The sequence below is a fragment of the Poecilia latipinna genome, unplaced genomic scaffold, assembly GCF_001443285.1.
Source record: "Poecilia latipinna isolate Pla-1442-1.1 unplaced genomic scaffold, P_latipinna-1.0 Scaffold298, whole genome shotgun sequence".
NCBI lineage: Eukaryota > Metazoa > Chordata > Actinopteri > Cyprinodontiformes > Poeciliidae > Poecilia > Poecilia latipinna.
Genome location: NW_015112914.1, coordinates 15,438 through 28,935, shown reverse-complemented (window position 1 = coordinate 28,935; position 13,498 = coordinate 15,438). Strand labels below are relative to the sequence as shown.

At 36.4% G+C, this 13,498-nt stretch overlaps 1 protein-coding gene across 3 annotated transcripts; it reads left to right on the top strand.

The window, feature by feature from the left end:
- The first annotated feature begins 73 nt into the window (after positions 1–73).
- ndfip1l (Nedd4 family interacting protein 1, like) lies at positions 74–7,179 on the top strand. 3 transcript variants are annotated; one of them, XM_015034408.1, is made up of 8 exons: positions 74–320; positions 2,351–2,438; positions 2,785–2,915; positions 4,218–4,277; positions 5,433–5,520; positions 5,620–5,744; positions 6,032–6,098; positions 7,071–7,179. In XM_015034408.1, the coding sequence occupies exons 1-8, from the start codon at positions 291–293 to the stop codon at positions 7,172–7,174; spliced, it is 693 nt and encodes a 230-aa protein (XP_014889894.1). In that variant the 5' UTR covers positions 74–290; the 3' UTR covers positions 7,175–7,179. The 3 variants fall into 3 exon arrangements, with proteins under 3 accessions (XP_014889894.1, XP_014889893.1, XP_014889895.1); XM_015034407.1 differs by having other exon boundaries at positions 4,215–4,277; XM_015034409.1 differs by lacking the exon at positions 4,218–4,277 and having other exon boundaries at positions 84–320.
- Positions 7,180–13,498: the final 6,319 nt, after the last annotated feature.

Below are 13,498 nucleotides of genomic sequence, written 5' to 3'. Positions count from 1 at the left end.
AATGTATGTTAAGAAGAGAATATGGAATTAAAATAAGCTAAAAATATGTAGAAAATATACAAACAGATATATTTTAGGCAGCACTACTCATTAGTCGTCAAAATTAACCGGAAGTAATGCGTGTTCTGCTGTGTTTGACCTTTACAACATTATCAGTTTCCCTTCATAGAAGAGAAGCAGTTTTCCATTTTGACTGTCGTATATTTTAGTTTACACAGTTATATAATTTTGTTTCGATTGGGCGTATTGGTGGTGTATTATCTGTTGGACTAACTACCGTTTGGAGCGGAATGGCGGAGTCGAGCGCCAGGTATCAGCAGGTAGGTGAAAACACGGCTTCGTCTCAAATTTGCGTTAGCTGCTAACTGTTAGCCACCAAAGTAGGGGTGTTTGTATTATGTCGTTGTCTTTAACACGGCCGTATTTTGTGTTAGGAAAATGAATATCAGTCAGAGTGAAAGATCTTATTAGATTTTGTTGTGAAATATATCATTGGAGATGATAGAATCCTGTTAAAACGAAGCTAATGTGAGCACACAAGCTAAGACGCCCACCCAAACATCAGATTCGGCGAAGAAGTAAAGAGCTGTTCCTCTGTCTTAAGTGATCTAAACTATCCTAACCTAAAAAAAACAAACAAACAAAAAAAACACATTCATATGACCTGAAGTCTTTACATTAGAAAGAAGAATACGATTTAATTCAAAATTGGCTTCCTCATTAACTTACATCATTTTCAAAGTTCTGTTTTTAAACAACTAAAACCTGGACTAGATTTTTCTACAAAGACTGTGGGTACTTTGAAACGTAATTTATCATCTGTAAAACGTCCACTTGCATAAAAAAAGCACATTTTATTAGGGTTGAGCTTTAAAACTGCAACACTAAGGCTGGTAAAATGTGGACTGGAACATTCCTATTGGGAGGTAGTTTTTATTTATTAATAATTAATTCATTTGCAAAAGGCATATAGATTGGCATGAAATCCTCCAGGAATGATAAACTTGAGTAAACATTGCCTGGTTTTATAAGTTATTTAAGCAATAACAGAATACTAAAATATAAGACAATCTTATTATTTTAGACAGAAAAACTGTTTAAAATAATAATATTGCTGTAAAAACATAAAGCATATTGATTATTACAAATTATTTGCAATGTAATGTTTGTTACTTTTATATGTTCCTTACTTTTTTTATACATACATAATCATAAATTGCAGACATTATCCTATAGATATGCAGTTTTACTCTTTATATTACACCTTTAGATATAATTGATATTTGATTCCTTGGTCACTTAGCCTGCAGATGTTTTACTAGTAGTTTACCCACATTATTTATGAGAGTGACAGGTGTCCTTTCTATAGTTTCTGAGTCATGACTGTCTATTGTGTGTAATATGTCCTTTGTCTGAATGTTGCTAAGTGTGTAGAGGTTTTTCTGATATGACTTTTTTCCCCTCGTCCTTCCTGATGTTGTCATTTCGTCTTTCTCTAAAAATAAAGGGCAACGCCTACAATGGCCTCAGCCTCAGGCACCCCATCTTCCTTGTTCTTGCCTGTTTATTGTCTTCTTTGGATGGGCTGTACTGGAATGAGTTTTGCTGTGCTTTGGTACAACAACAATAAAAGCATTCTGATTCTGATGTAGATCAACAGGAGATGCAGTGGGACTGATTCTCAATAGCGATGTGTTTCATTTATTTGTCCTTATTGTTATTATGGGTTTAAACTTCCAGCCTGAGTTCATGTCTATACAGCCTGCATGGAGTGACTTGCTATCGTGGTTATTTATGGTGAAACATTAAAAATGGTTTCACTAAAACAAACCTGAACTTTCTGTGTGACTCTACCTTCCTGCTGCTGTAACTGGCTTAATTTCTCATTGCTCATCCACAGCATTGATACATTTTGATGGAATGTTTTCCTGTCTCTGTTGCTCTATAAAGAAAAAAGCCTGAAAGTAATGTCAGGTGATCATATCTGCTTGTTTTTATGCTGTTGTTTTTGCTGACATGAGAAAAATGGGTTACACTAAGCCCTGAATGACAACACAAAAGCTGATTAAGTGGTTTTATTATAATTGTAATGTTTTTTTTTCTGCTTTTAATGAAAAAAATAACACGAAAAAGAGAAATGAGACATGCATTCATGCTTATTTTTCTGAGACTTCCTTTTTGAAAGCTTATTGTTGACTCATAATTTTAAGTTCCACTTCACTACTTGACTCCATGTGACAATGATAATTTACTACTGGATTTGACATCCTTTTAATATGTTTAAACATTTCCTTTTAAAGACAAGGGATCATCCAGGGTGGAAACTTAATTTTGCTTGTTCGTCCTCCAGCTGCCCAACGAGGACGACAGTGAAGGGAGCCCCCAGGTTGCAGCTGATGCTCCTCCTCCATACAGCAGCATCGCAGCGGACAGTGCTGGTAAAACTGACTCAGTTTGATGCTGAGGTGTTTTTATATCAGAAGTATTCTGGGGAATTATATTAACTATGGTCTGCAAAGGAGCAGCTTAAGGAAACAAGCTTCTATTAGATCAACTTTACCGGAGAAACACGAGTGACAACCTCTACATCATATTACCTAAAACAAACAAAATAAAATCTTTTATCATATGTTAAGGACATAAATATCTACTCTTTTAGTGTAATTATGGTGAGATATAGAAGTATCTTCAAGCTCCTCAGTGGTTACTATGCTTGTTACATGTGAAAAGTTGCCTTTAATGTGCTGCTCTTCAGTGTATGAAACGGTGCTGTTTTATCTACAGCCTACTTTGACTACAAGGAAGACGGGGTTTTCCCTAAGCCTCCATCCTACAACGTAGCAACGACGCTCCCTTCATATGACGAAGCAGAAAGAACTAAAGCAGAGACCTCTGCTCCCCTGGTGACTGGAAGGGTGAGTGGCTCACTTTTTCTTTTCTCTGTGTCATCCTATCACCTGTTAACATTGTCTCACTCCAACATACACTCAGACAGAACGTTTTCTCAGAGACTTCCGGAGTTGCTTGCAAGGCAGGAAGTATGCAGTGCCCTAGATTGAGATATTTTCATGTTCCTTTTATTTGTGATTACATCTGTGGTTTGAACAAAACAATTTCATAAGACTAAAAACTGCTCTACACTCAAGTGAAAGGAAATGCAGTGATGCCTTTGGAAAAAGGAGTTTAACTAATGCATGCTTTAGTGCTTAGAACTAATATGTAAGCATTATTTCTCCACAAGTAGAAGTTTATAAAACAGTATTATTTGTAAAGTGATGATGGGATAAGAAGCATCATTTGTAAAATATAACTAGCTAAAATATAATCATAACTATGTACTTTTAGCTCAAAAAAGTGTCTGACTTTATTTGTCTAATGGTGCAGCAGCAAAATGCCAACACAAAGCTTTCTTATACCGAGTCTTCAAATTTTTCAACCTCAAAACATTTAAAAGAACCAACTAACTCAGCTGAAACTGGGCCTGACCAGTTTCTGACCAGACTGATTGTTGTCACCCTGTGTAAAGATGAGTAAAAATAACCTGTCATTTTTTATTACAGAAGCTTCTTGAACATTTTAAATTGAGTATATTAATTTGTTTTGCAGGGGGAAAAAATCAAACCAGAAAGAACTCAGCCTCCAGAATCTAATTGTTGTTACCTCTGCCCTCTGTATTTTGAAAAATCCTAAAACAGCTCTTAGTTTTTATCTGGAAAATTTCAAAAGTTTGGAGTATTCAGAGGAGAAAGTTGTACTATTCCTCTTTGCACAATCTTTTGAGATCTTTCAACGTTCTGATGAACTTTTGCTCATTTGGGTATAGCTACACGCTCTTCTTTACTTCTTTACTTGAAATGGTTTACTTGTTAAACCATTTCTGTATTAATTTGGTGATATGTTTTGGACTGTCATCCTGCTGAAAATCCCAATGGAGGACCAGTTTGTTTTTGGTGTCCATCACATGTTTACCTAAAACATCTTGGTACCTTTCACTTATTCCTTAGTCATATCTGACTAAAAAACACAATTCCAGTTAAATTCCCAGTAGAGTTTGGAGATTTTTTTTGTACACTAATGAGGCATTCTCAAAAACCAACATAATGGTTTGATCCAGAAAGGTTTCATTTTGTATAAGCCAGCCTGTTTTAACTTGTAATTTTCTTTGATTGGTTATTGTCATTGTGTTTCTCTGCCACACATTGCTTTTCGCTCAGCAGCAACCTCATCACAGAGAACGCCTGGAGACTTTTGACGATATTATTCACAGTTCACTGGAGGTAACCTGGAGTAGTGTGTGATGAAAGGAAGCTTACTTAGTCCTAGTTTGTGTTGTGAAAACAGAAATGTCCCAACATCGTGTTATGTTTTCAGTACACCCCCCTTCCCGTGTGTTTTGTAAAGTGTAAGTTATTCCTATTTTCATAGAAGACCCACAGGATCTGTGGAGTTAAAGGTTGTAGTCATAGTGACCATGTTGATTTAGGTTTAGTGTTGTGATGTCTCCATTTGTCTCCATGTTTTCACAATATGCAGGTAGAAGACGTTTCAAATTGAGCATCACGGCTGGACTTAAACTATTTACTCAAAGTGCAGTAGCTTTTAAAAGTATTCATACCTTCTAAACATTTTGACATTTGGTCGCTGATCTCAAATGTTTTGCTAATGATTAGTTACTCATTGCCTCCAACAGGTTTTCTTCCAGGATTACCTCATATTTAGTGTCACATATCATAACTTTGGCTAAAAATGAAAAAGAACCAGTTCATGATTTTAAAAACAGAAACAGTAACAAATGTTTTTGGTCGTTTTTCAAAATTTTCTTGTAATATTTACATTGAATTTCCACAAAAGTACCAGAAATATGTTTTTAGGTCTACTATCTATTCAGCACAGAATTCAGTTGGAATCTATGTTTATAAAAAGATTCGTCTTCTTTTATGTTTATCTTTATTTTAAATTGCTAATAGAATGCTGGTTCTTCAAAAATGAGAAGACATGTCTTAAAGTAGACATTTGCCTAAAAGGTGTTTTTAAAAAAAATATAAAGTCATGTGACATTTGCAGCTCTAGATGAGATTTATTTGGCTGTACTGAGAGTAAAATGACTCTTAAGTTATAAAGGTTGCAGATCTCTGCTTTAATGATTTGTACTGTTGATTTTCCTCCTCAGCATTTTGCATAAAGATCCAAAAATTATTATTTTTTTTTTTCAAAAAAATCTCCTTTCACTTCACATTTATCAACTCCTTTGTCAGTCTGTCATAAAATGTAATTAAAACTCACAAAAATCATCTCTACATATGACAAAATGTCGAATAGTTCAGGAGATGTGAACACTTTATAAGGCTCTGTAGGGAAGCTCTGCTGAGGTCCAGCTTTGCTGCAACGTATTTTCAGCTTTTGAAGTTTTTTTGTGATCTATTGTGTTGCAGGATGAAGACTTTGTCACCAGAGATGATTTTGATGATGCTGATCAACTGAGAATAGGAAATGATGGCATCTTCATGCTCACGTTCTTCAGTTAGTTGCTCATCGCTTTGCTCAGAATAATCTAAAAGTATTTAGATTATTTGTATTTGTGACTACAAGCTTAAATCTTTCCATTTTGATCCTTTTCAGTGGCCTTCCTGTTCAACTGGATCGGGTTCTTCTTGTCTTTCTGTCTGACCACTTCGGCGGCCGGACGCTACGGGGCCATCTCTGGCTTCGGTCTCTCCCTCATCAAATGGATTCTCATCGTCAGGGTACGGAAAACAAAACCCAACATCTCGCTGTGCACACACAATGCAATAAACTGTGGCTTTATTTACACACAAAGAAATCAAAAAAACCTCAAAACACCATAGTGGTATTTAAAATAGTTTCTCTGTAGTGGTTAGCTTGTTTACACTGAACTATTTCCTCTAAGATCTCTTGAAGACCGTACTCCTTTCTTTGTTCGCCTTTTAAAGATCGTAACTAATTTGAGTGAAACCATCGCAGGCCATATTTGTTCTAACCGGTTATTTGTGACTGTTTCTTGGGTTTTTAGTTCTCCACATACTTCCCGGGTTACTTTGATGGACAGTACTGGCTGTGGTGGGTGTTTCTGGTGTTGGGTAAGTATCAAGCCTCTGCACTTAGATGAATCATTCATTTACTCCTGATTGTGACGCATTTTGGCCCTTCTGAGGTTTATCGCAGAGGTGAAGCCATATTTTGTGTAAATGGCACTGGATTCTGGGAAAAGTGTTGTTTATGCACTTTGAAAATCTCAAGGTTATTTAAAAACATACTTTTTGTATGAATGATCTTGACATTTCTGTAGTATTAAGTTTTGATTCACTTCTATGAATCATCGACTGCATACAACACTTTGTGTTTACAGTTTGATAAAAGCTGTCTTTGATGAATGAATGAATGAAATCTTAAGTTTCATATTTGATATACTGTGTAAAGTATTTGTTTTTATTGTTAAATTAAAGAAATAAAAATGTCTTATTTTAGAACAAAGGTGCCAAACTTTTACAAGACAATAAAACCAATTTATATAAATGTATTGAAAATACAAAAAAGAATATGTAGTTTGCAGCTGATGATAAAATGAAACAACAAAACTAAAAGACTGATTATTCCTTGTATTGTTTCTACCAATGTCTTGTGCAAATGTGATGTAGATATAGCATGAAAAAACACAGAAGTATTGGAAAAATGCTAAAAAATTTACCGTTTTATATTTGAAACCATTTCTTAACTCTGTCATTTTTGGCCAAACAACCAAAGATTCTAAAGAGCGACAGGTGTCTCTGCGTTTGGCAGCTTGTTTGGATCATGATCTTTTTTAAAAGACAACTTTGAGTCCTCTGAATTTTGATATAAAATGTGTGGGTATTTCAAAGAGTTGAGCAAGATGTCTGGAAGTTAAGCTGAATAAAAACTTGCATATAGCTTTAGTGGTGAAGCCAGGAACCGGATAGTAATTCTAACAACATTTAGAAAGTGTTTCCATTTTTCAGTCATGGAGTTCTATCATTATTTTAAGAAAGATGGTTCTTTAGTTTCATGGTTCCCCTTCTTTATGTTCTCTTCAGGCTTCTTGCTCTTCTTCCGCGGATTCATCAATTATGCCAGAATCCGCAAGATGGCCGACACTTTCTCCACTCTGCCCCGCACCCGAGTCCTATTCATCTACTAAGCCCACAAAGAATCAGTATTTCTTATGTTTCATGTTTGTTTCTACCATGACACAAACCGTCAGACATTTTCCAGTCAGGGTAAGGAGGAGTGTATTTTCTCTCATTGAAACAAATTGAACAGATTGACTGTAGTCACCCCCTCCCCTTCTTTTTTTGGCGTTAAACGGTAAATGCAGAGAACTCTCTATGGCACTTCAGCTTTTGATGGTGAACTGTGAAGTGCTCTCTATAATTATGAAATTTCCAAATGAATGCCTTACTCAGTTTTGTGCAGAAATGATCTGTTTTGCCACCGGGGGGCACTATTGTATGTGTTATTTTCCCTCAAATTATTGCCCTTTTAGTGCAGAAGAGACTGATCAACAACCCAGGGCTCTGTGGGTGATTCGCAGGTTATGGATTGATTTATGCAACATGATAAGATTTACTTCAGCTTAATATGCTTTTAAATTCTCCAATCAGTGCTGTTTGTTGCTAATGAAATAATAAATAATGCAGTAGATATAAAGGGAATATTATTATTATTTCCTGAGTTCAGCTGCTAAGAGGACCAAAGAGGGCCGGCTGTTACATTTTACCATAAAGATTTCTTTTTCATACATTCACAAATTGTCGGTGTATTTGATTTCTTTTTTTTATTACCTGCTGAAATGTTGATCACAGAGAAAGCTTTTTGGATACCAGTATAACTGTTCTCTGGATTTAGATGTGCAATGTGACATTTCAAACTAATAAATTACTCCAACCAATAAGACTTTTCTGAGTAAGTTTATGTTAAGAAAGTGATGAATATTGTTGCCTAGAGGCTCTGCAGTTCTGCTAGTTATTGAAGGCAGAAATAACTACTGCAGCTCCTTTTTTCTTCATTTTCTTTAGTGTTTTTTTTTTCTTTTTCTTACAGTTTTTTTAATATGTAAAGATAATTCAGAAGTTCAGATCTTAACAGAGTCAGGTCTATTACTTTATAAGAATCACCATGGATGAATTTACAGGATTTGTATTTTCAGTTTCAGTATTTTCCTGTTCTCTATATGAAAATACTTATTTTCATTTTTATTTTTTCATTTTCTGTATTGTGCATGTTATACTTTTTATAGCTGTCATTTTTTCCTCCCTCATGCCCTTTATTTCTCCTTCAATATGTTCCTTCCTACTGTCCAGCCTTTATCCTTCATGTCATCCTCTCTTTCTTACATCTTTTCATCATCCTTAATCCTACCTGATGCCATTTCATCCATCTTCACTCATGTCTTTATCCTTGTGTTCTTTCAACCTTACTTTTGTCATTTATTTTTTTTAATCTGGGATTTTGTTTTTATGTATTCATCCTTTCTTTTGCTCTTGACCTTTCTCTTTTTGTCCTCTTTCATCTAACCTTAGAACATTCCTTCCTTCCTGTCTGTCTGTCTGTCTGTCTGTCTGTCTGTCTGTCTGTCATAAAACCAGACAACTGTAGAAATATCTACTATAAAATGATTGTGAATTTTTTTTGTTTTATGTATAAAGGACTAGGAACTTTAGGAAGAAGACTCTAGAAAAGTGTGGAATTTCTTCACAAAAATTATGTAATACATTTAACTTAATCAGACTTTTAAGAAAAGGTTTAAATCCATCTGTTTCTTGTGAGATGTACTTGTGCTAAATTTAACACAGGAGACATGTGGTTGCCAGAGTGGAGATGATTTACTGCCGGTGGCTGTTAATTACACATGTCAGCTGGGTTTTTCTGTGCAGATGGAACAGGAAGCAAAGGTCGCCCCACCTGGAAGAAATGTTGCACCAACTGAAACAATTGTTTGATATAAATGGAAGCTTTTCGTGTTTCTCATGCCACATCATTTCTGATTTTCCCCAGATGGAAGCTGACGTGTAAAGTATGAAACAAGAATGAGCCATAAAATGTGTAAAAATGGCTGATTCTGTTTTATAGAACAAATGGGGAGGCACATTATGAAAGACAATCCTTTGCTTCACTGTGTTGTTAAAAAGCCTTGCATATGCATCTCAATAAATTAGAAAGACGTCAAAGTCCATTTATGTAATTCAGTTCAAACGGCGAAACACATTTTATAGATTTTAGACACAGTAATATATTTTAAAGAGGTTTTTTTTGTTCATTTTGACTATTGCTTCTGAAAATTTAAATTCTCAGTGCGTTCAGAAAGCATTAACATCGCTCCATTTAGTTCACGTTTTATGTTACAGCTGCATCAAATAATGAAAAGTGATTAATAATAATGAAAAGATTTTTGCTGATATATCAATAAAAAACACCCCATAAGAAATTACATGTACATAAATTCTAACAGCCTTTGCCATGAAGGTCAAAGTTCAGCTCTGGTGCATCCTGTTTCCACTGATCATCATTGAGACCTTTGTACAGCTTCATTAGAGTCCACCTGTGGAAAATTCACTAATCTCTCCCAAAAACATGTTTTCAAGTCATTATACGGTGTTGTGTGTGGAATTAAGAGAGACAAAATGCTTTTATTATTTATTTTGGAACAAGGTTTTAACAGAACTTGGGAAAAGTAAAGGTTTGTAAAATTCTGTAGTGCTATGACCATCAATTGTAACAAAGACTGCTGAATAAATCACCTGTTCTTAGTGCTGTATTCAAGAATGTTAATGAAAAGTTGAGTGTAAGGAACAACTGCACAGTCAACATAGTTGCAGATGATTGTCAATTTAAGATTGAGGAGTTTAGAGGAGATTTAAATGTTTCAACACTGATGTTTCCAGGACGTGGGTTTCAATCCTCACATGTTAAGTCACCTTGAACCATAATGAAAAACTGCTGCTCCTGGGTCCGAGTCCTTTTTTCAGTTAGAAGTAAATTTAGTGTTTCATTTGAGAAAGTCGCTGAGTCTGATGAGAGAGGCATGAAGTAAAGTTTGAAATACCTACAATCAGTCAGGATTTGAGGAGCCACGTTGTCTGCGGGTGGTTGGTCTGCTGCGTTTCATTAAGTCCAAAGTCAGAGCAGCTGTGTACCATGAAATTTTAGTGCACTTAACACTTCCCTCTGCTGACAAGTTACATGACGATACTGATGTTGTTTTCCAGCAGGACATGGAAACCTCCCACAATCCTAAAAACACTAAATACCTGCTTTGATGGCTGTGGTACCACTGTGCTTGGTTGGTCAGTAAACTGACCTAAAGAGAACAAAGTTTTGTAAAGGCGAAGATAAGAGTCACCAGAGCTAACAATGCAGATGAAAGCTGCAGCTAAAACAACCTAAACACCTCAGTAAGGCCACAGGCTGATCACCTCCATGCCACATTGATTATTATTGATTATTGAATTATTAATGCAAGAAGAAACCAGGCCTGTATATACTGTACAGTTGGGCAGGGCAATATATATATATATATATCAATAGATAATACATTTGATAGAATATTCAATACTCAGTATATATAATAGTTACTAAACTCAGATCCAGAACCCCACTGCATTCTGGGAGATGTAGGCAGAGGAAAGGCTTTAGCTGCTCAACTGTGAGCTAAGCAAGGTTGGTTGCATCAACTAACTCACTCACTCTTTGGTAACCTAGCAACTCACTTGCTCTTTGGTTACCTAGCAACGACCTGTTGGGTAAGTTGCCCAGCAGCAGTTTAAGGTTTTACCACTGTGCCTCATGTGTGTTTAAAAATAAACAACAGAGTGAAGTGAAAACTGTGAATAAAACAGGAAAGGTCATGCCACCAGTTTGGCAGTTTTCAGATATTTAAAACAAAACCTAATTATCCATTTTGACTGATATGAAATGGTTTTATAATGATCCGTTTTTCATCCATATCGTCCAGCCATATTGTACAGTTCATGCATGCCTCTTAAAACGCTGACATTTCCAGTTTAAAAAACTCTTTTTATTGGTCTTATGAAATATTTAACTTTCCTGCATTTCCTTTTTAAATTTTCTCTTCAGCAGCAAAGTCAAGTCTGGCTGAAGCAGGTTTAACGTTTTCATTAGTTTATCTCAGGCCAAATAGCCTGCAGGGTAGAGGAAAAAGACAAAGGTCACCAGAAAGACCTTCAACACCAGTCCAATGAATCACCACGTCACCAGATGACCCCGAATAAACAAGCTTCACTTTGCCAGGTGCAGAGGGTCTAACTGTTGACAGAGCTGCAGGCCGACCTCTGCAGTGCACACAAAAAAACAAAATTCCCGCTCTGCTTGCCTTGCATCCGCTGTGGACCGTCGTTCTTCATCGTTTCCAGCAGGGTCACTTGGTACAGGTGATCTTGTTGTCCAGATGTCATTCATAAAATAACTACATTGTGCCAAGACCTGTCTGTGTCTTGTCAGCCACCATCGATTTCCACAGACGGAAGTTATTTCTCAGAGTAACTGATGTGAGCTCGCCAAGTGCTCGCAATGTCTGCATGTTTTAGCTATCAGAAGATAAGAAGAGTCTTTATGATTTACAGAGAGTGTGGGAGTGCTATACTTTTCTGGCTTTCGTTTAAAAGATTTTGTGTGTGTATATGTGTGTGTGTGTGTGTGTGTGTGTGTGTGTGTGTGTGCAAAATGCAGATTTTGTTCATGATAAGAAAAGTCTGGCGCCCGAGACAGTGGGAAGACTGGGAATTTGAAAGAACTTTAGCCTAATGTCTTTCTGATTTGATATGAGGTTTTGTGTTTAATATTGAAATGCCAGTAACTATAAAAAGCTGGTAAGCTTTGCATGAAGGCTAGAAATCTCCAACCTGGCCTGGTATTAGGGAATATCCATCCATCCATCCATCCATCCATCCATCCATCCATTTTCTGAACACCCTTGTCCCTCAGTGGGGTCGGGAGGGGTGCTGGTGCCTATCTCCAGCTAACGTTCCGGGCGAGAGGCGGGGTACATCCTGGACAGGTCGCCAGTCTGTCGCAGGGCAACACAGACACACAACCATGCAGGGAATATCACTCTGTTAATTTATTTTAATGTAGACATAAAACAATGTTTTTAAGGATGTGCATGTGTCTTGCTCAGTTTATATTTAAATGACAGTGTTAGCAACACTTTCCAAACAAATCTTACCTATGTCTCTCTCTCTCTCTCTCTCTCTCTCTCTCTCTCTCTCTCTCTCTCTCTCTCTGTCTGTCTGTCTCTCTCACCACACACTCTGGTTTGGATTTCAGAAATTACCACCTTACTCTTTTGTTTGGTTTTTTGGAAACATGGCAATATGTTCTGTGCTCTAATCTGTCCTGGCTAGTAGCTGTGTTATCCATTAGCTTGTTTAAAGCCACTTCATTCAGTTTTATTACTCTGCTTATAAATGACTAAGGACAATAATCACTCTCAGCCTTTTCTTATCTGATTTGTAGACATAAAATAAAGCGTTTAGGAGCATTCTGTCAGTGCCATCATTGTTCAGAATCACTCTATTTGGATCAGCTGTCAGCAAGCAGGTTTTGTTTCCATAGTTGGGGCTCATAGATGTACAGTTGCACCCATTCACATATCCTGACAACTATATGATTCAATTCTCCTCCTTTTCAGAAGTCTTTATGCAACTGCTTGTACCTGTAGGTTGTATTTTCCCTGGCTAAGCTGCCTCTTCTTTGTCATCAGAAGCAAGTGATTTGCTATTTCTCTATTTGTGATATTTTTTGTCATAGTTTTATTAAAACCCGTCCACTCAGTGTTGAACAATTGTCAAAAAGAGATGCATAGTGCTAAGATGAGGCCTTTAAAGAGGCAAAGGGGCCAGCACTTCAAATGCTGTGTAAGCACCAATTCAAAAAGAACAAATAATGAATAGATGGTCAATAATTTATGTTTACATTGAAACAAACAGCATTGCTTCAAGCTAAACAGCTATTTGCTGCTTCACCTCCTGCAGGCCATCATAACATCACCCACCAAGAACATTATGTTCATTGCACTGTTGATCAGCTGAAATCAAGTGTTGAGCAAGAATGGCAAAACAGTTTTGCTTTCAAACTGTTTCGACTGCTTTCTCAAACACATACCGAGAGTTGTTGTAAAAAACGGTGATGCAACTGTCTGATAAACATGTACATGGGGAGGAGCTTTATTTTTCTTTTTTTAATTGCATTCTTTCATTGGATAAAAAAGGGTTGGGGTTAATACCCAGGGTTGGAATAAATTACGTACAATTAATAATAGAAAGGACTAAGACAACATCATGGAGACTTGGTGATGTTGCAGAACTGACAGGTGATCCATAGGGCAAAATAAAGAGAAAAGATTTATGGCAAATTCTGTTGTAGCAGATAATCATGATAGTTTACTCAGAACTATGATCTTTAGAATTATAATTGATTCCTATCACTAATAAACAACCACCTTTAT

Bases quoted from the DNA above. Each gene is read 5' to 3' on its own strand.
- ndfip1l (XM_015034407.1), top strand. From the start codon at position 291: ATGGCGGAGTCGAGCGCCAGGTATCAGCAG. The intron at 321-2,350 runs GTAGGTGAAAAC...TTCGTCCTCCAG, and splicing joins CGAGCGCCAGGTATCAGCAG to CTGCCCAACGAGGACGACAG. The intron at 5,745-6,031 runs GTACGGAAAACA...TTGGGTTTTTAG, and splicing joins AATGGATTCTCATCGTCAGG to TTCTCCACATACTTCCCGGG.